This window comes from Salvelinus sp. IW2-2015, linkage group LG4q.1:29 (genome assembly GCF_002910315.2).
Source record: "Salvelinus sp. IW2-2015 linkage group LG4q.1:29, ASM291031v2, whole genome shotgun sequence".
Lineage (NCBI taxonomy): Eukaryota > Metazoa > Chordata > Actinopteri > Salmoniformes > Salmonidae > Salvelinus > Salvelinus sp. IW2-2015.
Window position 1 is genome coordinate 61,351,214 of NC_036842.1, and position 21,654 is coordinate 61,372,867.

At 44.9% G+C, this 21,654-nt stretch overlaps 1 protein-coding gene across 1 annotated transcript; it reads left to right on the forward strand.

Annotated features, from left to right (window-relative positions):
• Positions 1-1,180: 1,180 nt before the first annotated feature.
• Positions 1,181-20,447, forward strand: LOC111960976 (protein spire homolog 2). Its single transcript, XM_070443019.1, has 15 exons — positions 1,181-1,604; positions 4,087-4,130; positions 4,338-4,721; positions 4,838-4,912; positions 6,310-6,474; positions 6,644-6,730; positions 8,790-8,910; positions 15,783-15,949; positions 16,056-16,272; positions 17,473-17,600; positions 17,729-17,866; positions 17,957-18,024; positions 18,217-18,244; positions 19,624-19,721; positions 20,147-20,447. Exons 1-15 carry the CDS (start codon positions 1,310-1,312, stop codon positions 20,388-20,390), a joined length of 2,259 nt encoding a protein of 752 aa, XP_070299120.1. The 5' UTR covers positions 1,181-1,309; the 3' UTR covers positions 20,391-20,447.
• The last annotated feature ends 1,207 nt before the right edge of the window (positions 20,448-21,654 follow it).

Below are 21,654 nucleotides of genomic sequence, written 5' to 3' on the forward strand. Positions count from 1 at the left end.
TCAATGGTGCAGCTGTAGAACCTTTTGAGGATTTGAGGGCCCRTGCCAAAACCTTTCAACCTCCTGAGGGGGAAGAGGCGCTGTTGTGCCTTCTTAACGACTGTGTGCCTGTGCGTGGACCATTTTAAATCCTTAGTGATTTGGACATTGGGTAACTTGAAACTCTCAACCTGCTCCAGTGGAGTTCCATTAATATGAATGGGGGCGTGCTTGTCCCCCCTTTCCTGTAGTCCACGATCAGCTCATTGGTCTTGTTGACATTGAGGGAGATGTTGTCCCGCCACCACACCTCCTACYTGTCTCATCGTCCGATGTGATCAAGCCTACCACCATCGTGTCGTCAGYAAACTTGATGATGGTGTTGAAGTTGTATGTGGCCACGCAGTCGTGGGTGAATAGGAGGGGACTAAGCACACACCTCTTTCGGGCCCCCTTGTTGAGGGTCAGTGTGGCAAAGGTGATGTTGCCTACCCTACCACCTSGAGTCGGCTCCTCAGGAAGTCCAGTATCCAGTTGCAGAGGGAGGTGTTCTGTCCCAGGGTCCTAAGCTTGGTGATGAGCTTGGAGCGGACAATAGTGTTGAACGCTGAGCTGTAGTCAATGAATGACATTTTCAAGCAATGCTTATTACAAGGTTATTACTGACTTATAAACTACACTATCCTATATTAACTAATGATGAACAGTCTATAACTACTTATAAACCCTTTACAAGCTCTTATTTGTAGTCGGCTGGCTATTATTTCCTTGGGCCTACATAGAGGTTGAATCTCATGAATGAGTTTCTGCATGATGCACTGCTTCTGTTGATCGCCCTGTAGCCTACTTTGATAGGATTGTGGTTTCAATATTTTGTGGGTTGTTTGGATGATGCTCAGGATGCGTGAGACAGGGGCGGAGCACAGCCGCTGTTGGGATGCGCTGCAGTGGAGCCGAAAATCTGGGGAACCAGACTGTCAAACCTAAGGTCATGGTCTATTCTCTCAATAACAATAAGCTTTAAAGATKAATGTATCTCTTCATCATTGTTTACCACGTCTGGTCGGTGGTCAAACATTTTCAACAAGTTTTCCCCTTTTTCTCCTTGCRGGTTGATTGCGACACTGGCGTAAGGTTTCCTCCTCCCGCCTCCTCTCCTTTMGGCACTGATTGAAATTCATGCAGATCAAAGATCGCTTTCGTTTACTGTTATGGTAACTCGCAGCTGCGGCAGTTGAGTTGGCGTGCTGTGGGGAAGGAAGGAACCCGGCGTGAACAGATAATGGCCTCAGAGCCGGCGGAGTAATGGGATCGGTCGCCTACCGCAGCCATGGCCAGATCAACAAACAGAAGCGCCAAGGATGGAGATTCAAGGGTGTCTGCTCCCACGGACCGGGCAGAGGCGCGGGACCTGAGCGACCCCAGAGAACTGTCTCTTGAAGAAGTGTTGAAATCCTACGAGCAGCCCATAAACGAGGAGCAGGCTTGGGCGATGTGTTATCAATACTGCAGCTGGTTGAGAGTGCCGCGCCCGGCCACTGTGACTGGTGGAGTTTACCGGGTGAAGGACCCGTCCTCTATACTCCTGCTCAGGGATGGGACGGTTTCCCCAAAGCAAGAACCAGGTAAGAGAGCTCTGTTAGCTCATCTTATTTATTTATCTGACTTCCTGACTGCCATGTGCTGCACCAAAATACCTTCATTAAAACTATAGCCTACAATATAATTTAGTATAGGCTTTTCAGCTATTGCTCAATGAATTTGATAGGCTATTGATTTCCTATTTGTAGGCTATAATCGCAACATGGTATATTGTTTTGAATTAGCAATTTACAATAAATCCGTCAGTCGCACTCCCTCCCCACACAGGGATGGCTTGGATTGGCAATTATTCATACAGTGCAATTCCAACCATGTATCGATTTGTTACATAAGGTTTGGACTTTAGACATATTGTGCAGATTTGTAATCAGTTTACCATTCACAAGTGTTTCGGTTAAAGCATCCAAAGGGTCCAAAGGGCCCAAAGCAAAACTCTAAAAACAGAGTTGCTGGCATAACTAACTGGGCCATGACATGATAAAATACAGGATACAATTGGGAGTGGAAAAAGATAGTAGGCTAGTAGATTACGAAATGTTGCAACATTAAGGGTGACCATGGAAATAACACATAAAGTAGAGAAAAATATGAAATCACCTTATCACTATGCTAATTTTCTATTTCATTTTAAATAGGTTACTTTGTAAGAGGTAATACAAGTAAAATTATGCCACAACAAGTTGGACAATAGTTCATCCAATAGTTTAGGCTATAGATCAGTTGCTGAGACAGAGTTGTATAGGCCCAAATATATAAATACTTTGTCGTTTTTATTATTATTGAACAACGACAAAAGTATATAAAGAACCATGTAAATCAMAATGAATAACAGAGACAGTTATTGATAGCTCACTACAGGGTCACTGTGGTCATCTTGTCTTGGGAGTTGTTTACTTAGGAGGGGTGTTTCTTGGATGTTTTTGTTTACATTTATGGGACCATTTACAGAAGATAGTCAGTCAATTTAATGGCCGCAACAAAGGATATTGCTGCATATGTATGGTACATGTATCCTTGCTGATGACACGATTGTATTGCATTATTGATGCAGTTGGTCTGTATGGGTAGAGTTGAATACATATGTTGTTCTGGACTTTCATCACACATCACACATCACAACCTGTCTGGTCATCACAATTACTTATCCCTGGCAAATGAGTGAGTAATGAAGTTGGCTACAGGTATTGTTGGTTAAGGGTTAAGGTTAGCCTACTAAGGGTGTGTTTTACACTGATTATGAATGAGGTCACCAGGAAGTTGATCTATCTATATTTGGATTGTACCTGGTGAGGTCACTAGTAATCTCACTCTCTATATTCTGTCCCCCGCCCTCTCTTTTCCCTATAGTTCTCTCTGATATGCTAGTATTTATTTTTTCCCTCTGTTTTTTATGTACATTTCTTGTCCCCCATATTTCCATGGCAACAGATGATATGGTCCATATTTTGAATGTGGGGGAAATCACAGGGCCAGCAGACATAAAACAGTACCAAAATAGATGAATTCTTGAAAACATTGCCTGAAAGAGAAATAAGGCTGTGTTTACACAGGCAGTCCAATTCTCATCTTTTTTCCACAAATTGGTCTTTGGACCAATCACGTCAGATCTTTTTCAGAGCTTATCTGATTGGCCAATTAGTGAAAAAAATATCAGAATTGGGCTGCCTGTCTAAACGCAGCCAAACTATCATCACCAGACATGCACAAGATGAAGGACTCCATGTTCTCTCAGAGACACTGTCTGTGTCATTGGTTACATGAACCTGACCGGCCATAATGAAACCTGTCTAATGGTTCAGAAAGGATCTATTACTTTGCTTCTGATGGGCTTGAATAGAAATCTCTTCACCCTCCTGAAAGAGAACAGTACTACCACTTTGTGTCAGGCAGACTCTTTGCCCACGGCACGGATATATTTAGATAGTCTCTGTTTCTCTGGGTCTAGCCCTGCTTTCAGTGCTTTGTTCTGGACAGAAAGAGCAGCACTGACCCTTCACCCAGGCCTCTCCACTAGTCTCCGGTTCTGCAGGGCTGCTGTGCTGAACGTGTAGTTTCAGGCCTCCCAGGTGTCATTACTGACATCTGAGCCCTGCGCTCCCCTGTACACACAGAAAACTGAGCCGCTACTGGCTAGCTGAGTTGAGTCTGCAGCACATGAGATATATAGAATGTAATGACTGTGAAATGAAAAATGCGCATTCTAGAGTCATAAAGGSATCAATGGTGGGAAAATGATGCATCTTGTCTGTATTTTCTTCTGTATATCATATTTTCTATTCATATTTAGACCCATGAAATGCAAAGTAACCCAATGCTATATTATGGAGTTATAACCTTTTTCAGATCTAAAAAGCCAATATTTCTCGGATCAGCACAGAATATATTGTATAAAAAATGTGTGAAATAAATGGAGATCTCCAGTCCATGTCAGGGAGGAGAGCAGGCATAAAACAGTTTTTGTTGATGAGGTAATGCAGCTGCATGCCTACTTTCTTGTCTTCATAGATGACACAGATGGACCTCCCCTTCCACCAATCGCAGAGCGTCAGGTGAGTTTYTGAACCCCTCATCCCCACCCTGTAATACACAACCCACTGTCATAGGTGGATGTCAGTCTTTTCCCTCTTTTATCAACTATAAGGACACGTCTGCTCTGCCGGTCTCCGTATTTGGAGCTGGCCCTTTTCCCTCCACCTCAAGATCTCCAGCTGTTCAGTCCTATTTATTTCCTCTATCACTTGCTTCTGTTTCCTCAGCTGGTTCAGTCTCTGGGCATGGCCATCTACCAGGCCCTAGACTGGGGACTGGATGACAGTGAGGAGCGGGAGCTGAGTCCTCAGCTGGAGCGGCTCATTGAGCGCATGGCGGGAGGTGATCATAGCCTGCAGGCTGACTCCGGCGGTGGCAATGGAACAACAGATGAGGGCTACAGTGGACAGGARGAGGAGGAAGAGGAAGAGGAGGGAGAAAAGGGGGCTATAAGACCAGTGTGTACATTCAGCCAGGTGATGACGCTGTGCACCTCCAGATTGGCAATCCCTGCCCTTGCTCCGGAGCACTACCAGGCTGTGTGCAGAGCCTTGTTCGTTGAGACTCTTGAACTGCAAACCTTCCTGATCAAAATCCGAAATGCCAAGGAGGTATGTTCCCGATTTGTCTCTATATCAGAGATTACAGAGCCGTCATGTGTAAAGCTCTGAAGTCATTGTTAACTGAATAGTTGTGTTATCATCAGTGTATTATCATTTCTCTGTAGATGCTGAAGAAGATCAATGGAGAGGATCCTCAGGAAGATCAAGCTGAGATCGATGCACTGAAACACACAGACTGGGTGAGATTCAGGGATTGTGTGTGTTGTCTGTGTCACTGTGTGTGTAGGTGAGGATATGTTCTTTCATTGGGTTGATGGGGTGTGCGAGGTACATGAGGGCTTATGTGTGAGTGTACACTGCCTTCAGAAAGTATTCACACCCMTTGACTTTTTCCAAATTTGATTGTTTTACAAAGTGGAATTAAAATGTGTTTAATTGTCATTTTTGGTCAACGATTTACACAAAATACTATGTAATGTCAAAGTGGAAGAATAATGTTATAACATTTATTTTTAAAAATTATGAAAAAGAAAACGGTAAAACTGTATATCTTGATTAGATAAGTATTCACCCCACTRAGACAATACATGTTAGAATCACCTTTGGCAGCGATTACAGCTGTGAGGGTTTCTAAGGAAAGTCTCTAAGATCTTTGCACACCTGGATTGTACAATATTTGCCTATTTWTTWTWTYTTTWATTCTTCAAGTTGGTTGTTGATCATTGCTAGACAGCAATTTTCAAGTCTTGCCATAGACTTTCAAGCAGATTTAATTCATAATTGCAACTAGGCCACGCAGGAACATTCACTGTCATCTTGGTAAGCAACTCCAGTGTAGATTTGGCCTTGTGCTTTAGGATGGTGTCCTGCTGAAAGGGGAATTTGTCTCCCAGTGTTTGTTGGGATGAAGACTGAAACAGGTTTTCCTCTAGGATTTTTCCTGTGTTTAGCTGTGTTCCGTTTCTTTTTATCCTAAAAAACTCCTTAGTCCTTTCCGATGACTACCATACCCTTAGCAGCCACCACCATGCTTGAAAATATGAGGTGATACTCAGTGATGTGTTGTGTTGGATTTGCCCCAAACATAACGCTTTGTTTCCTAGCCACCGTGCTTCTACACCTGCATTGCTTGCTGTTTGGGGTTTTAGGCTGGGTTTCTGTACAGCACTTTSAGATATCAGCTGATKTAAGAAGGGCTATATAAATAMATTTGATTTGATTTGTATTCAGGACAAAAAGTTAATTTCTTTGCCACATTTCTTTGCCACATTCTATACAGATAATTGTATATGTGGGGTACAGAGATCATGTTAACCACTATTATTGAACACTGAATGAGTCCATGCAAGTTATTATGTAATTTGTTAAGCACATTTTTACTCCAACACTTATTTAGCCTTGCCATAACAAAGGGGTTAAATACTTATTGACCGTAGACATTTCAGCTTTTATATGTTTTTTTGTGTGAACATTTTCTACAAATAAAATTCCACTTTGACATTATGGAGTATTGTGTGTAGATCAGTGACACAATCTCAATTTAATCCATTTTAAATTGGGGCTGTAACACAACAAAATGTGGAAAAAGTAAATGGGTATGAATACTTTCTGAAGGCACTGTATATGTGTATTTCAGACTCATCTCTGGGTCCAGTTGATGAAGGAGCTGAGACAGGGGGTGAAACTTAAGAAGGTGCAGGAGCATGAGTTTGACACACTGCCCACTGAGTTCAGCCTCACACCCTTTGAGATGCTCATGCAGGACATCCGCACCCGCAAGTTCCAGCTGCGGAAAGTCACGGTGAGCTGGGTATTGGTACTGATAGACTCTTGATCAATGGATTAGACAGAATTAACACAGAATTATACAACCTATAATTCAACCCATTTTCATGGGAAATTTAGTGATTAATGTATGACAGTAGTTATTTCTCCTGTATGTATCTCCCTCACTMATTTTCTCTCTGTAGGAGGATGGTGACATCCCCACACGAGTGAAAAGAAATGCCCATGAGCTTATTTTGGACTTCATCAGGTCTCGCCCTCCACTGAAACCAGTGAGTGTCCCTTCAATTACATTTTATTCTGTTGACTAGGGTGACCACATGTGCGGGACAGTCCTGCATTTTRTCAACAAATTCAAACACCACTAATTTGGAAGAAAAAAAAAGTTAATTTGTCCCATATTTCAGTTGGAAATTCCAACCTGTCTCTTGCAGTCACATTGGCTTATGAGCTAAATTTTTGTTTAGTTTATTAATTCGACCATTTAAAAAAACAAGCACACAAACTTAAAAGCCATACATGCACATGCACATGAATAAAATCATCGAGGATAACACACAATAAAGTCTGGGACTTATTTCCATTGTGGTCCTCCAAATGTATATAATAAGGATGTAGTACTGGTGAGGTTAAACACTTCTCCAATCGTTGTTGAGATCTGATATTATGTGTAGCGCAAGACGAGACGTAGGCAATGTCATAGGCCTATCGTAAACCAATCACATTTTTCAAATCCTTTCGGGCTAAATTCCAGCTAAACTTGGAGAGGACTATGRAAGTCCAGAGAGGACATATGAATAAAAAAACKATTCCCTCGTTATATCGAGATCAAGACTTATTTATCTCAAGATCACGACATAACAAAAGTTGTTTTGTTGAGATCACGAGATAAACTCTATAAATAGGAGTGGACGTATTGATGGTAGATTGACAGTAGTGTCATTGTGGACCACAGACTACAAAGATCTAAGACCTTTCATTAGAGCACATCTGTTGCAGGTAGCCATGTGCTAGTGTATAGGCCTGGGCCTTCATATCAAAGCTCTGGCAATGAAAGGCAAACAATGGCATACTGAGGAATTACAAATTCCAAACAAACTGCACATGTTACAGTATGTGTTGGGTCAGTGAGCTGATTTTTATAGCTGGATGAATGGTGGAGCTGTCCTTCAGCACCACAACATTTTGCCCACCATTTATGGCTGAAATGACAAATAGACTGTACTATTGAGAAACCTCAACATGTGATTCACTTCACCTGTTTTACTATTTATATTTTTGCTGTACTACTTGTTAATTGTTGTTTCTAACTTTGTTTTTGCTGCTATTGACAGGCCAACCTCACCGTTAAAACTATTAAAGAGATTAAAATAAATCTATAATGGTAGACTGGTAAACTTTGTGGTCTGCAACCACAGTTGTGGTARCTTTTCTTGCACTGAACATTCCAGATTCAATCTATTTAAAATAGTAGTGCAACCGTACTTTTACATCTTTAAAATGGTATTGTATTGGAGCCAAAACTGGAAGCCATCTATAACTGACAGACATAATGCAATTTCTACCTGGGTTAATCCTTAATCAAAATAAAAATGGATGTGCTGATCCACCATGGGCTCTGTTTCCCCAGCCATACTGTCAATCTATCATCAATAAGTCCACTCCTATTTATAGTTGATCTGGTGATCTCAAAAAAAAAAATGTTATGTCCCGATCACAAGAAATGTATTTTGTGATGTCAAAATGAGGGATTTTAAATTGTTTTATTCATATGTCCTCTCTGGACTTCCATGATTKAATCAGAATACAGGAAGGCTATAAAGTTTGTTAACACTGCTCTAATGTGCTCACAAAACAGTAACTCAATGCAGATTTGGACGTTTCACCRTAAAACGTGAAGAATTCTCATTTACGAGAAAGTGACGATGGCCTATTTTGAAAATTAGGTATGCCTAACTTGCTGTTTGAGGGTAGGCCTATTGAAAATAGATCATTTACATGAGACATTATGTGTGGGATTAGGCAGACATTGCAATTGGAGGATGCATTTTATGCATATTCTATAATGATATTCAATAGGCTACATCTGTTGATCCAAATGTAAGAAATKATGATGTCATTAGCACTACACCATGAGCGGTGGGTGACAAAAAAAGGCTACACTGTGCCGCGAATGTCCCGTCACCCTTCTGTTGATGTGACTGCACTGTGCCTGTGCCGGTACCTTGTGCATAGACTGGTCAGTGAGACACAGTCTGAGACTGGGTCCTGTGTGTCTGTGTTTGTTTCTCCTGCGTTCTCAGTCTACCTGTGTGTTGTGTTGCATGCCAGGCGTCGGAGCGCAACCTGCCCCCTCCTCCTCAGGAGCAGCAGTCCCTTCACGAACGCGTCCTCGCTGAAATCAAACAGGAGCGCAAACTGAAGCCTGTGGACCCACCCGGCTCCAAGAGATGTATGGGCATCACTGCCAGTGCATTAACACTTAGAACTATATGGGTCGTTCTTCAATTATGGTGGCATTTTGGAATAAAAAATAAAAAAAATGTTTTAATTGAAATGTATTTGGGTACATATTCCCATTCTAAATCAACTAATATGGTAGCTTAATGACTTAATTTTCTTTAACCATTATGATAACATTGTGCCTCCAGGAGGAGTAGTAACACTCCAGTAGGAGTAGTAACACTCCAGGAGGAGTAGTAACACTCCAGTAGGAGTAGTAACATTCCAGGAGGAGTAGTAACACTCCAGGAGGAGTAGTAACACTCCAGTAGGAATAGTAACAGGAGGAGTAGTACAACTCCAGTAGGAGTAGTAACACTCCAGGAGGAGTAGTAACACTCCAGTAGGAATAGTAACAGGAGGAGTAGTAAAACTCCAGGAGGAATAGTAACACTCCAGGAGCAGTAGTAACACTCCAGGAGGAGTAGTAACACTCCAGGAGGAGTAGTAACACTCCAGTAGAGTAGTAACACTCCAGTAGGAAAGTACACGGAGCAGTAGTAACACTCCAGTAGGAGTAGTAACATTCCAGGAGATAGTAAGACATTCCAGGAGGAGTAGTAACACTCCAGGAGGAGTAGTAACACTCCAGGAAGACTAGTAACTCCAGTAGGAGTAGTTACACTCCGGGAGGAGTAGTAAACACTCCAGGAGCAGTAGTAACACTCCAGGAGGAGTAGTAACACTCCAGGAGGAGTAGTAACACTCAGGAGGACTAGTAACATCCAGGAGCTAGTTACACTCCAGGAAGACTAGTAACACTCCAGGAGGAGTAGTACACTCCAGGAAGACTAGTAACACTCAGTAGGAGTAGTAACACTCGGAGGAGTAGTAACACTCCAGGAGGAGTAGTAACACTCCAGGAAGATAGACACTCCAGGAAGACTAGTAACACTCCAGGAGGAGTAGTAACACTCCAGGAAGACTAGTAACACTCCAGTAGGAGTAGTAACACTCCGGGAGGAGTAGTAACATCCGGGAGGAGTAGTAACACTCCAGGAGGACTAGTAAACTCCAGGAGGACTAGTTACACTCCGGGAGGAGTAGTAACACTCCAGGAGGAATAGTAACACTCCAGTAGGAGTAGTTACACTCCAGGAGGAGTAGTAACACTCCAGGAGGAGTAGTAACACTCCAGTAGGAGTAGTAACACTCCAGTAGGAGTAGTAAACACTCCAGAGCAGCAGTAACACTCCAGTAGGTAGTAACACTCCAGGAGCGTAGTAACACTCCAGTAGGAGTAGTAACACTCCAGGAATAGTAACACTCCAGTAGGAGTAGTAACAGGAGAGTAGTAACACTCCGGGAGGAGTAGTAACACTCAGGAGGAGTAGTAACACTCCAGGAGGTAGTAAACACTCCAGTAGGAGTAGTAACACTCCAGTAGGAGTAGTGAAACACTCCAGTAGGAGTAGGTACACTCCGGAGGAGTAGGTACACTCCAGGAGGAATAGTAACACTCCAGTAGGAGTAGTTCACTCCAGGAGGAGTAGTAACATCCAGTAGGAGTAGTAACACTCCAGGAGTAGTAGTAACACTCCAGGAGGAGTAGTAACTCCAGTAGGAGTAGTAACACTCCAGTAGGAGTAGTAACACTCCAGGAGGAGTAGTAACACTCCAGTAGAATAGTAACAGGAGGAGTAGTAAACTCCAGTAGGAGTAGTAACACTCCGTAGGAGTAGTAACACTCCAGGAGGAATAGTAACAGGAGGAGTAGTAAAACTCCGAAGGAGTGTAACACTCCGTAGGAATAGTAACAGTAGGAGTAGTAACACTCCAGGAGGAGTAGTAAACACTCCAGTAGGAGTAGTAACACTCCAGGAGGAGTAGTAACACTCCAGGAGGAATAGTAACACTCCAGTAGGAGTAGTTACACTCCAGGAGGAGTAGTAACACCAAGGTCATCAATCCTTTAAAAAATATATAATCACATTTATCGGTCACGTACACGTGTTTAGCAGATATTATTGCGGGGTAGCGAAATGCTTTTTATATATATTTTTTTTCTTTAAAAAAACTAAGCTATGGAGTTGTTTTAAGATGGTCATACCATGGATTGCTGGCTTTACTACTATAGCCCATAGAAACGCATTGAATAACACATTCATAAATGGCAAAAAAGACAGTCGAAAAATAAATCATGAGGAATAAGCTATTGAAGTGTTTTTAAGAAAGCTCAGGAAATAGTTTTTTTTGACACATTTAACTCCTTATTTTTTGTTTCGTGAGGAGAGCGATTTTCGAGATTTCTCATGGTCTGACAAACACCGCTGTAATTGGCCACCTTCCACCGCAGATGTGGATGTGATGGATTGAGACACAGCCCAGGCAAAAGAAAGATATCTTCAGATTTTTCAAATTATGTTACTTAGATTGATGCAGGGGTGTCACGATCGTCAACGGGACTGAGAGAGGACCAAGGCGCAGCGCGTGGAAAGTACATCTTCTTTTATTTTAAAGAAGGAAAAAACAAAACAACAAACAGACAGACGACCGTGAAGCTATACAAAAATCAGTGCTGACACAAAACACTTCGACATAGACAATTCCCCACAAACAGCTAAAGCCTATGGTTGCCTTAAATATGGCCTCCAATCAGAGACAACAAATAACCAGCTGTCTAATTGAGACCCAATTCAGGGAACCATGACTTTCCTAGATACCTACACTCAACCATAGACACAGCTAGACTACTATACTAAACAAACCCAACTACTCTAATAAACCCCTAAACCTTACAACCACCCTAGACACTACAAAAAAACACATACATTCCCCATGTCACACCCTGACCTAACTAAAATAATTAAGAAAACAAAGAATACTAAGGCCAGGGCGTGACATAACCCCCCCTTAAGGTGAGAACTCCGGGCGACCAGCACATAGTCTAGGGGAGGGTCTGGGTGGGCGTCCGTCCACGGCGGCAGCTCCGGCACTGGTCGTGGTCCCCACCCCACATAGTCACTACCGCTTACGTAGCCTCCTCCAAATGGCCACCCTCCACATTAACCCCACTGGATTAAGGGGCAGCACCGGACTAGGGGCAGCACCGGACTAAGGGCAGCACGGACTAAGGGGCAGCACCGGACTAAGGGGCAGCACCAGGAATAAGGGGCAGCACCAGGATAAGGGGCAGCTCCGGACTGAGGAACGGATCCTGGCTGGACGGCTCTGGGGGATCCTGGCTGTACGGCTCATGGCTGGCTGACGGATCTGGCTGCTCATGGCTGGCTGACGGATCTGGCTGCTCATGGCTGGCTGACGGATCTGGCTGCTCATGGCTGGCTGACGGATCTGGCTGCTCATGGCTGGCTGACGGATCTGGCTGCTCATGGCTGGCTGACGGATTGGCTGCTCATGGCTGGCTGACAGATCTGGCTGCTCATGGCTGGCTGACGGATCTGGCTGCTCATGGCTGGCTGAGGATCTGGCTGCTCATGGCTGGCTGACGGATCTGGCTGTCATGGCTGGCTGGCGGCTCTGGCAGATCCTGTCTGGTTGGCTGTCTGGCAGATCCTGTCTGGTTGGCGTCTCTGGCAGATCCTGTCTGGTTGGCGGCTCTGGCAGATCCTGTCTGGTTGGCGCTCTGGCAGATCCTGTCTGGTTGGCGGCTCTGGCGATCCTGACTGACGAATGGCTCTAGCGGCTCCTGACTGACTAACGGCTCTGCGGCTCGGGACAGACGGGCGGCTCTAATGGCTCGGGGCAGACGGATGGCTCAGACGGCGCTGGGGAGACGGATGGCTCAGATGGCGCTGGGAGACGGATGGCTCAGATGGCGCTGGGCAGAGGATGGCTCTGCCGGATGAGGCGCACTGTAGGCCTGGTGCGGTGGTGCCGGAACTGGAGCACCGGGCTAAGGACACGCACCTTCAGGCTAGTGCGGGGAGAAGGAACAGGGCATACTGACCCTGGGGAGCACATTAGGCCTAGTGCGTGGTGCCGGAACTGGTGGTACCGGGCTGGGGACACGCATCTCAGGGCTAGTGCGGGAGCAGCAACAGGATGCACAGGACTCTGGAAGACGCACAGGAGGCTTAGTGCGTGGTGCCGGAATTGGTGGTACCGGGCTGGAGACACGCACCATAGGACGAGTGCATGGAGGAGGACAGGGCTCTGGAGACACACTGGAAGCCTGTTACGTGGTGTAGGCACTGGTGGAACTGGACTGGGGCGGGAGGTGGTGCCGGAAATACCGGACCGTGCAGGCGTACTGGTTCCCTTGAACACGAGCCTGCCAACTTTACCTGGTTGAATGCTCCCCGTCGCCGACCAGTGCGGGGAGGTGGAATAACCCGCACCGGGCTATGTAGGCGAACCGGGGACACCATGCGTAAGCGTGGTGCCATGTATGCGGCCCGAGGAGACGCACTGGAGACCAGACGCGTTGAGCCGGCATCATGGCACCTGGCTCAATGCCCAATCTAGCCCTACCAGTGCGGGGAGGTGGAATAACCCGCACCGGGCTATGAACATGTTCGCCCGTACTCCGCTCTCCACAGTTAGCCTGTGAAGTGGGCGCAGGTCTCCTACCTGCCCTCGGCCCACTACCTCTAAGCCCCCCCCAATAATTTTTTGGGGCTGACTCACAGGCTTCCTACCGCGTCGTCGTGCTGCCTCCATTCGCCGGTATCCCTCCTCACACTGCGCCAGAGAATCCCAGGCTGGCTCCGGCACTCGCCCTGGGTCGATCGCCCACCTGTCGATCTCCTCCCACGTAGTGTAGTCCATATTACGTCATATCCTTGCGCTGCTCCTGTTGCCGCTTTTCACGCTGCTTGATCCCGCATAAGTGGGTGGGAATTCTGTACGATCGTCAACGGGACTGAGAGAGGACCAAGGCGCAGCGCGTGGAAAGTACATCTTCTTTTATTTTAAAGAAGGAAAAAACAAGGGGTGCGTCAATAGACTCTTAATGATTTGTTCAATATAAAACTAAAACATGTATGATGTGTAACTGGTAAGTGTCTTCACTGATATTTTCACCCTCTCCCTGACTCCAGTCTGTAATACCTACATGTTTCAAGCAGACCACCATAGTCCCTGTGCCCAAGACCACCAGGGTAACATGTTTAAATGACTATCGCCCCGTAGCACTCACATCTGTAGCCATGAAATGCTTTGAAAGCCATGAAATACTATTTAACAGAGTCCCACTCGGCCTATGTCACAACTCTCCTTCCATGGCAATAGATAACAGTAAAACTCCAGCCAGCATGTTTAAAAAGGTAAAAGTGACACCAAATCTCCCAGCTCACATCAACACCATCATCCCAGACACACTGGACCCACTCCAATTTGCATACTGTCCCAACAGATCCACAGATGATGCGATCTCTATTGTACTCCACACTGCCCTCTCCCACCTGGACAAAAGGAACACCTATGTGAGAATGCTGTTCAATGACTACAGCCCAGCGTTCAACACCATAGTGCCCTCCAAGCTCATCAGTAAGCTAAGGACCCTGGGACTGAACACCTTACTCTGCAACTGGACTTCCTGACGGGCTGCTCCCAGGTGGTAAGGGTAGGCAACAACAYGTCTGCCACACTGACCCTCAACAGGGGGGCCCCTCAGGGCTCCTTATTCACCCACAACTGCGTGGCCACGCACGCAACCTCTCCCTCAACGTCAGTGAGACGAAGGAGCTGATCGTGGACTCCAGGAAACAGAGGGCCGAGCACTCCCCCATTCATATTGACGGGGCTGTAGTGGAGCTGGTCGAGAACTTCGTGCCCATATCACTAAGGATCTTTCATGGTACACACACACCAACACAGTCGTGAAGAGGGCACGATAAAGCCTCTTCCCCCTCAGGAGGCTGAAAAGGTTTTGCATGGGCCCTCAGATCCTCAAAACGTTCTACAGCTGCACCATTGAGAGCATCTTGATCCACTGCATCACCGCTTGGTATGGCAACTGCTTGGCATCTGACCGCAAGGCACTACAGAGGGTAGTGCGTACTGGGCCAARCTCCCTGCCATCCAGGACCTCTATACCAGGCAGTGTCAGAGGAAGGCCGTAAAAATGATCAAAGACTCCAGCCACCCTAGTCATAGACTKTTTTCTCTGCTACCACACTGCAAGTGGTACCGATGCACCAAATCTGGAATCAACAGGACCCTGAACAGCTTATACCCCAAGCCATAAGACTTTGAAAATAATTAGTTAAATAGTTAACCACAGGAGGCTGGTGGCACCTTAATTTGGGAGGATGGGCTTGTGGTAATGGCTGGATCAGAATAAGTAGAATGGTATCAAAAACATCAAACACATGGTTTGATGCCATTCCATTTGCTCCGTTCTAGCCATTATTATGAGCTGTCCACCCCTCAGCAGCCTCCACTGTAGTTAACCAAATAGCTACCCGGACTATCTGCATTAAACCCTTTATGCACTAACTATTTGTTTTACTCATCACATACGTTGCTGCTACTGTTTATTATCTATCCTGTTGCCTAGTCACTTTATTCCTTTTATATGTACATATCTATCTCAATTACCTCATACCCCTGCACATCGACTTGGTAATGATACCCTGTGTATATAGCCAAGTTATTTATTACTTTTGTTATTACATGTTTTACTTTTCTATWATTTATCTATTTTCTTTCTCTGCATTGTTGGGAAGGGCCCGTAAGTATAAATACAATTTGATTGGACTATTTGTCCTTTAAGTGTTTTTCATGGTTGCAAAGGCAAGGGACGCAAATACCACCGCGATTCAAGAACGACCCATACACGTAGCATCTACCTAGCGTGGCATGTATTCTAAATGTGTTTGAGAGTTCAGTGTTTGTGTGTTGTGTTTCATTCCCCAGCGTTTGGCTCCTTGCCCTGTCTGGCACCCAACTTCCCGTGTGATTTCAAATCTACTTCCTGCATTGACCTGTCAGTCTCAGAGCTTAGGTCCCGCCCCCCATCTCATCCTCGTGTTCTGCTCAAAGCTCCTACTCTTCAGGAGATGGAGGAGATGAGTATTTTGGAGGTGAGAGGAAAGAGAGAAGATAACTACAACAACATCTACCAATTAARCCTCTCACACAAGAAGTCATGTTCCATTTCCTCCTCCTCCTGTCTTGTTGTTGCTGCAGGATGAGGAGTCTCCAGGAGAGCTCTGCCGGGCTGAGAGTTTTCCCACATCCATGAAACGGGACCGCTCCTTCTCTGAACATGACCTGGCTGAGCTYAGGGGGGARATTCTCCCCTCACTGTCCGAATCCGCACATCTGGGAGGGGCTGTGTTGCGGAGGGGCGAGAGACCACGGTCACACACGCTCTCAGGGGCTGGGCCACYCCCCACGCAMAGAGGTCAGTATGCTCACTGAGCCTCCTCTCACTGCAGACAGTTTCAGGTCTTGGTCAACAGAGGGAGACATTTACTGTATTCATGTGATACTGTAGCTCCAGTCATTAAGCTACTGACTGTAATCAGTTTATGAAACAGATATTTTGGTATTTTGGCCATGTCAAATATTTATTTATGTTGAAAAGCAAGCCTGACAAAAAAATCATATTTGCAAATAAAAAACATTGGTGTAAACTGTTAAAAAATGTTAAATAAATAAATAAAATGCAATAGAGTTTTTTTTAGGGCTTCATGATGGATATAATAAACTTATAAAGCTGTACAGATAAGAACTAGATCCATAAAATGCTAGGAGGAAAACAGCTAATGGGTTTGATTGGTTTCTTACGCCCCTTGATTGGTGAGATGAGGGAGATGTGTTGACCATAGTTAGTTAGTAAGTAAGTTCTCCATCTCCTTACACAAACCTTAGCCAGAATGGAGGCCCTTACCCCCAATCTATCAAATTAAACTCCCAACCTTCCAATCTCAGGGTGGACTCTGTAACCACAAGCCGACTGAGTTGGTTTTGACCTGGTTTTGACCATAGTAGGAGAGAACAAAAACAAATGGGGGTTCAGTGAGTTGTCRCCACTGTTCTAGGGGAATGTCAACCCTTTCTCATCACAGACTTGTCCAAAATGTAGTGATGAGCAGCTGATTTACATTAGCCTACATTTAGCCTGCTGTTGTTTTCTAGTTGAATGGTCCTTGGTCTAACCGTAAGACTTGGCTGTGGTTAAACCCCATAGGAGTCTACAGCCATGTCACAGGGTTAGTCCTCGCTYCTGCTTCCTTTACATTTAGCATAAAGAAGACATTGGCACTTATTTAGTCTTAGAGGTTACATCACATACAAAGTCTTACTACTAATACCTAGCCTCATTTTTATTTACTCCGACCCCAATTTAGTTCCCCTCTTGAATGTCAAAAAAGGATCTGCTGTGATCTCCTTGCAAGTGTTCCTACATGCGTTATACTCCACCAAAWACAGACAGATAAAAACACTAGATGTCACCACTAATTTATTTCATTGACGGCTCATTTTTAACCTACAGCTTTGGATGTTCAGAGCTCTGACTCAATAGAAGAACATCATGGACTGTGATTCAAAGCTTTCTTCCTATTCGTCTGTCTGTCTGTCTCCATCTCCCTGTTCCAAGCCCCTCTTCCTGTGCCAGGCTGGGTGCCCCTCTCCCCTGCCCGTATCTCTCTCAGCTCAGTGGATGAGACCACAGAAGGGGCAGAGACTGGCTCCAGCTCTCGGGGTGGCTATAAACCCAARTGGATGGTGAGTGGCCCATTGTCTWTGATCACCTCTCCACACTGCTTCCCCTGGGTGCTCCACTTCAAMCTGACCTGACTAATCTATGCAATCTCCTCTCTACCTACTCAACCCCTCTCTATATCCCTGTGAAGGAGGAATTCAGTCACCCAGTGGAGAGTCTTGCCTTAACAGTCGATGAGGTCATCAATGTGCGTCGTGTGCTKGTGAAAGCAGAGATGGAGAAGTACCTCCAGAACAAGGAACTGTATGACAATCTGAGGAGAGGCAAGGTACAGGCAGTTACGTCATATCCTTTCATATTGTTCTCTCAAAGCCTTATGAGCGAGGTTTTATCGATAGTATATGTATGTGTCTCCCAGGTGTGCTGTTGCTGCAGAATTAAATTCCCCCTCTTTTCCTGGCCATCCACCTGCCTGCTCTGTAAAAGGTCAGTAAACATTAGTACATGCGCCTTTTGAAATAACACCATATTCAATTAATTTAAACTTGGTCAAGAAGAACAAGAATAATGTTGCTTTTTACATACCATTGTGGGTTTGATTGAATAGCGCCATATGTGTTGTTGGCAGTGTAATTCGGGGGATTCTTAGCTCTGTCCCTGTGCTTCTCTCTCCTYCAGGTCTGTCTGTGGATCCTGCAGTGCAAAGGTATCCTACATCCCCTTCCTCTTTGACAGTGTAAATGCAAATTCATGTTTTTGGAATGTGTAATGTTTTCACAGTTCTTTCTGCTAATGTGGTTTGTATTCAATATACAGTATATATCATTAGACGAGCAAAATATGTTCTGTGGTGGCTCATAATATTATTCTGTGCATTTAATCATGTCAATTATTTTAATTTGTGCCTCAGTCATCAGACCATTTGTGTTTCTGTGCTAAATAGGTTTTAGGTCTGGGCTGTTGTAGTTTGTCGTGTGAGATTGTGGTTTGTCTTTGCTGTTTCTGTTTTGTAAGTTCATGGTTCTGAATATATACTGAACAAAAATGTAAACGCAACATGCAACAATTTCAACGGTTTTACTGAGTTACATTTCATATAAGGAAGTCAGTCAAATGAAATAAATTCATTAGGCCCTAATATATGGATTTCACATGACGGCAGGGGCGGGGCCATGGGTGGKCCTGGAGGGGCATAGGTCCACCCACTGGGGAGCCAGGCCCAGCCAATCAGAATGAGTTTTTCCCCACAAAAGGGCTTTATTACAGACAGAAATACTCCTCAGTTTCATCAGATGTCCGGGTGGCTGGTCTCAGATGATCCCGCAGGTGAAGAAGCTGGATGTGGAGGTACTGAGCTGGCGTGGATACATGTGGTCTGCGGTTGTGAGCCCGGTTGGATATACTGCCAAATTCTCTAAAACAACGTTGGAGGCAGCTTATGGTAGAGAAATTAACATTAAATYATCTGGCAACAGCTCTGGTGGACATTCCTGCAGTCAGCATGCCAATTTGACACTCCCTCAAAACTTAAGACATCTGTGGCATTGTGTTGTGTGACAAAACTGCAAATTTTAGAGTGGCCTTTTATTGTCCCCAGCACAAGGTGCACTTGTGTAATGATCATGCTGTTTATTCAGCTTCTTGACATACCACACCTGTCAGGTGGATGGATTTTCTTGGCAAAGGAGAAATGCTCACTAACAAGGATGTAAACAAATTTGTGCACAACATTTCAGAGAAATAAGCTTTTTGTGATAGAGAACATTTCTGGGTTCTTTTAATCCAGCTCATGAAACATGGGACCAACACTTTACATGTTGTGTTTATTTTTTTGTTCAGTATAGTTTGTGATTGTGCTGTGAGGTTCTGTTGAGGTTGATGTTTTGTGACATTGTTTCTCCCTCATTCTCGCAGCTCTGTCTTATCTCATATTTCCTAATCATATTAAGTCTGCCATTTCCTCTTCACTTTCTCCTGCAGATATATGATCTCTCTCAGTTCTTCAAATGTCCTACTCCTCCTCTTCCTCTTCCTCCTCACCCATGCCCATTTTAACTATCTATTTTCCCTCACCCTTTGCCACAGATGAAGATTCCTTCCAAGAAGATGGCCCACATCCCAGTCTACACTGTGGGCTTTCACAGCAGCCCAAAGAGCCATGGTCGCAAGAGTGAGGTCTACAAGTGAGTCTTGTTTGCCTGTACAGTATATCTTTCAGTCTATTTGAGTTACTTCATGGCCACTGAACTGGATCTCTTTACCTCAGCAGAGGAAGTCTTKGCTCACCCCAGCCAATAGTAACTCACATGCTTAATCCAATCACTTGCCATCCTCTAGATYTCTCAGCATTTGTTATGTAACTCCTCCATTTCACTCAGATCTCGAAGTAGCCATTATGTAATAATTACCCATCTGATTGCTCCGCAGTCAGTCTTTAATGTCCCCCTTTAGGCCATTATAGATGGGTAGGGCCTAGAGTTGTTCCAAACCATGTGCCCTGACCGGGAAAAACTCCAGGCCAATGCGACCTGATTAGAGTGTTCCTGGTCATGTTATATACTCAGAGCACTCCACTGAAGGGTTATAACACCTGTCTCCCTCTCCACAGATCTCTGCGTACTCTCTCCCGCCGGTCTGTGGAGGAGGAGTTCCCCCACCTGTACACCCATGGCTGCAGCCTGCGGGATGTCTGTGCGGACTGCACCAAGTTTGTGGCTGATGTCATCTCGTCCAGTCGCAAGAGCCTGGACATCCTCAACAACACTCCCAAGAGGGAGAGTGTTACGCCCAAGACACACCCCCAACCTCATGCATCACCACATCCGCCCACCTTGAAGAGGAAGAACAAGTGAATAGATCGACTGTTGGTTTTTCCTGCGCCTCCTTAGCAGGGTTGCACCTGTGCTGCACTACTAGCCTACTCAAATACCCCACCATTCCCCCTAACCTGCAAGTATCCCCTCACCCTGCTGAAGTGCTTGTTAAGGGTTGTTCCTCCCCCACTCCACTGTGGAGGTTCATAGGAGGATATGGCCTAGGAACAACAATAAGTCTGCCTCATCACACCAGTGATTACTTCACTCACTGGTCTGATGCAYAGCTGAAACTGAGAGAGAGGACGTAAGGAAGAAGTGGAGGGCAAGCAGAGAGGGGAGGCAAAACAGAGGGAGGAGGAAATAGGTGAGAGAGGAAGAGGTAAGGATGATTGGAAAAAGGAGATATATCTACTGTAGGAGCCAAGAGTTTGGTTTAGGCTAAACATTTAGCTCCCTAGTTGCCTTGTTGTAGTTATGAAAAACCAAAATAACACATTTTAACTGTAAACGCACCTTGACACACCTTCTTAGAACACCAGATTTTTTTTCTGGAATGTTAAAACAACACTATGGCAAGCTCAATAGAAGAGTATTTCACTATGACAATAATTGTTGAAATGTGCTAGGATTGTCTGTGGTCCAACTTAATGATGCATGGTGACATTGTCTGTACGACTGTTTGAATGTAACCGGGTCTGAGAGGACTAGTAAAGGTCAGGTCTGGGTAAAAGAGATCCTAAGAGAGACCTGTCCTGTTGGCACCACACTGGACTGGACCCCAGCCGTCTATCTCTGCTGCTTCAGAATGACATTAAGCCCCCTCTCTCACCCTCGATGGTCCTGTGAGATCTGCTCTAATTTTCTAAACACTAAGTAAACCTCAACTGCAATAAATCTAATGTAACCATGAAGTACTATGTCTACAGTGTGGATCTGTCCATCCTTCCATAGAAGGCTAAGTAAGCATTATACTGTATATTTCTATATAACTGTTGAAGCCTAGTTTCCCTGTTGACCTTGAGTGACCATGTGAAGATCTAAAGCTTTGTTAGATAGGGTAAAAGGTCAGAGAAATTCTTCACTAATAGCATGCGGTAGCCTACATGTTAAAACACTATGATCGTTCATTAAACCTTTAGATACACCTATATGAGGAAGTGTCTGTTACAGTGTAATAGATAGTAGTGGTTAGAGCGTTGGGCCACTAACCGAAAGGTTACTGGATCAAATCCCTGAGCAAGGCATTTAACCCCCTGTTCCCCCGAGCGCCGAAGACGTGGATGTCGATTAAGGCAGCACC